Source organism: Elephantulus edwardii, unplaced genomic scaffold (assembly GCF_000299155.1).
Source record: "Elephantulus edwardii isolate Elephantulus edwardi_28Jun2011 unplaced genomic scaffold, EleEdw1.0 scaffold00129, whole genome shotgun sequence".
NCBI lineage: Eukaryota > Metazoa > Chordata > Mammalia > Macroscelidea > Macroscelididae > Elephantulus > Elephantulus edwardii.
Genome location: NW_006399879.1, coordinates 2,929,174 through 2,932,681, shown reverse-complemented (window position 1 = coordinate 2,932,681; position 3,508 = coordinate 2,929,174). Strand labels below are relative to the sequence as shown.

At 65.3% G+C, this 3,508-nt stretch overlaps 1 protein-coding gene across 2 annotated transcripts in view; it reads left to right on the top strand.

Annotated features, from left to right (window-relative positions):
* GAK (cyclin G associated kinase) overlaps nt 1–3,508 on the top strand; it is a 106,306-nt gene that overhangs the window by 87,716 nt on the left and 15,082 nt on the right. For both annotated transcript variants that reach the window (XM_006893591.1, XM_006893590.1), the window contains 3 exons: nt 954–1,100; nt 2,989–3,459; nt 3,495–3,497. In XM_006893591.1, the coding sequence (XP_006893653.1) occupies nt 954–1,100; nt 2,989–3,459; nt 3,495–3,497 (621 nt within the window). The remainder of the gene's footprint in view (nt 1–953; nt 1,101–2,988; nt 3,460–3,494; nt 3,498–3,508) is intronic.

The following is a 3,508-nucleotide window of genomic DNA, read 5'->3' as shown; positions in this document are numbered from 1 at the left end:
GTGGGCCTGCTCCCCTGGATCTGGTCTATAGGCCTGCCTCCTCCCCAAAGCTGCCGCACTCTCTCCCAGGTGTTCTACTCCTGTCCCCCTTGGCAGTGCAGACAATGCAGGGAAAGCTTTGAAAAGTGTGATTGTAAAGCTCAGCGATTACCTGGTCACAAGAGCAGTGAAAGGCCGACCCCCCGGCTGCTGTTCTCCATGGCTACTCCCAGCTCCTCGGCCCCTCAAGAGCATGGTGTGCACTGAGTCTGCTGTCTGGTCTCAGATGTGGTCAGCTCATAAAGCTGCTTCCTGAGGTGGACAGTGGTAAGGGCCGTGGGCCTGGGACCAAGACCCAGGAGGGGGCCCCTGCAAGCAGTGAAGGCCTCACACGCTTACTGACTCAGGAGTTCCGTCCCCTGGCCACGCGTCCCCTTAACCTCAGATTGAGCAGCACTGTCACTGGCCCCGTGGATTGTGTCTGTCATCCTTGGTGGGGACCCTGTCCTTTGGGTGGAGAGCCCGGTCCTCTCTGCCGGCAGTCCCAGAGCAGTAACAGGCCGAGTTGGGTAGAAAGGACATTGGCAGCAGGTCAGGGTTCAGGCCGCTCCCTGCGCCATGTTGGTCTTATGCTCTGAGGAGGGCGCTGCGGCACTGACAGGGACGCATGTGTGCACCGTGTTTGTGCTGCACTGACGGGGACGCGCGTGTGCACCGTGTGTGTGTACTGTGTGTGTGCTAACTCGTGCACGAGCTCCCCGCGTGGCGAGCAGTGGCCTGGCCCCTGAGCCGACCCTCTCAGCACAGTGAGTGGACACACAAGTCTTCTGGCCAGCAGAGCCACGCTCACCTGTGCGCACTTGTCCTCAGGGACCGGGGTGCAGGGCCACACCCCTGGAGATGATGCAGGTGATGCCACAGTGCTGTGTCGGGGGGCTGTGTGGCCTGATGCTTGTCCCTCCCTCACCTGGCAGGTAAGCCTGAGCTCCCCAGGCAGCCCGGCTCCACGGCCCAGTACGATGCGGAGGCGGCACGGTCCCCGGAAGGGGAGACCACGGGGTCGGACTCGCCACAGAGCAGCACAGACGCAAACCGCTTCCTGCACACGCTGGACTGGCACGGTAGGGGCCCTCGCGCTGCCTGCCCGCGGTGGGGCCCCGTCCGTCAGTGTCCCGAGCCCCTCCACGTGCCGCCGCCTCGCCTCCGCCACTTCTCGGGTGTTGTCTGGTCCCGACGGCTGGGCCGGCCAGAGTGGCCCTGGTCTCGGTCTGGTCACAGCACTCAGAGCCTAGGCCCCCGGCAGAAACCAGACGCCGAGCTCCAGTGCTGAAGGCACTAGCTGGGACCCGTGGACGGTGCCCGGGAGGGATGGGTGGAGGCCGCTGGGGGAGCGGGGCCTGCAGGGGTGCCTGCTGAACCTCGGGGGCGAGCCTGGCCTGTGCACAGCGCAGTGGCCTGTGAGCCTGCCCGGGGCCAGCTCACTCTGCTCTGGGCGCCCACCTGCGCTCACTGAGGGGTGCTGTGGGGAACCTGATAAAGGGGGGTGGGGAGGGATCCCACTGAGGGGGGATGTTGAGAGCATCCACTGAGGGGTGCCGAGGAGGGAGGAGGGCATCCCTCCAAGTGCTGCTAAGGGGGTTCTGGGAAGGGGGGAAGATTGAGGGCCTCCAAAGAGAAGTGCCGCTGCTGTGGGGTGCTGAGTAAAGGGGGACGGGAAGGCATCCACTGAGGGTGCTGCTATGGGGTGCACACCAAGGGCTGTGTGCTGCAGGAGGACAGGGGGACCCTGCAAGGCGCCTCCTCCCCCATGCGGCCTGCCTTCGGCCCTCTCCATTCTACTCTTGTCCTGGCCCCAGCTCTGCCGAGTACCCCGTCTTGTTACCGCAGTGACCCCTGCTCACAGGGAGTCTGGGGCCTGCAGGGAGGTCCAGAGCAGATAGACACTGAGTCAGGGTCCAGGTGACCAGTGTCCGCCTCGAGGTGGCTGTGGTCACTCCCGGTTCTGAGCTGGGTGGGGAGCAGGCCCAGGGCCTGGACCTCAGGCTCACACGTGCATGTCCACATGGAGGTCCCCACACGGAGACCCCGTGGCTCTGCTCTCACACTGCAGAGCACGGCAGCGTGCCCCCCTGATTGAGCCACCCCTGCCTCTGTCCTGACAGTGTCGCCCCCTCTGCCAGGTGTCGCAGGCCTGCGGGTCCTCTATATCCCTGCAGGTGAAGCCAGGGGCCGTGGGCAGTGCTTTGGAGCGCAGGACCCCTGGAGTGCTGCTCTGGGTGGAGCACAGAGACTGGGCTGGGGACAGTCCCCAGGCTCTGTGAGAGCTGGCCCCCATCCTAGGACATTTCCCCATATCAGACAGCACGCCAGACTGGGGGGATGGGAACGGGGTGTCCACACAACCTTGGGAGCCTGAGATGACGGCCATTCATCACTGGTGGGCGGTGTGTCCCCCGGAGGGCGAGGGCCGTGGTTAGTTCAGTCATGGGTGCTGTCCCGCAGAAGGTGGGGGTCACTGTCGGGACAGCGTCCTGCTGAGGACAAGGGAGTTTCTGGTGTCTGGCCTGGTGGCTCCTCAGTCTGCTCTGACACATCCGCTGTCCCCTGCCCCTCGGTGCCCCCTTGCTCCTGTGTCCTCACTGCAGACCCCACATGTGCCCTCCCCCTGCTCAGAGTTGAGCTGTGCAGGTCGACGGGGGCCCCTGGCCAGTGCTCCTCTGCTGTGGCGTGGTGCCGGGCTGGTCCTCCTCCACTTCCTCCTCTGCCTCGTGTCCTGTTCCTCCTTCTTGTCATCTCCCTCCTCCTCTTCCTGTTCCTCCTTCTCCTCTTCTTCCTCCTTCTCCTCTTTCCTCACTCCCTTCACTCCCGACCGGGAAGCCCTGAGAGCCTGGGGAACGGGGGACCTGCCATGGGCATGTGGGCTCCCTGGCTCGGTTCCACCGTGTTGGGTGCCATCAGGGGTCCAGTACTGTGTCTGCTGACCTGTGGCCTGTGCTGTCCTTTTCACAGAAGGGAAGGAGTCTGAAGCTGTCCCAGAAAACAGCTTCCTCAGAGAGAGCCAGACCGTGCTGGCCGAAGACCACGACGAGAGTGAGCTGTCAGAGGAGGATGCCACCGCCTTCTCAGGCGAGAGCTGGGAGGCCCCGGCCGAGGACAAGGCAGGAGGCCCAGGCCCGGCCCCAGACCGAGACCCGCTGTTTACCGATGAGACGCCCTCCCCACCAGAGCCGGCGCCCGAGGACAGTGTGGATCTGCTGGGGCTGCACACAGACACGGAGCCAGCACCCCCCACGCAGGCCACGGGGGCTGCCAGCAACGCCGCCCTGCTCAGCGGACTCTTCGTACCCCCCGCCACAGCCCCCACGGCAGGGCCCCAGGGCCCCACGGCCGACCTGCTGAGCGGAGAGGGCGAGCTCTTCTTCACCAGCCCCGGCCCAACCTTGGGGGTGCAGAGCACTCCCCATGAGCGTCCCCCAGCTGGTACGTGCACCCCATGCCCCACGAGGGCCCCCCAGCTGGTACATGCACC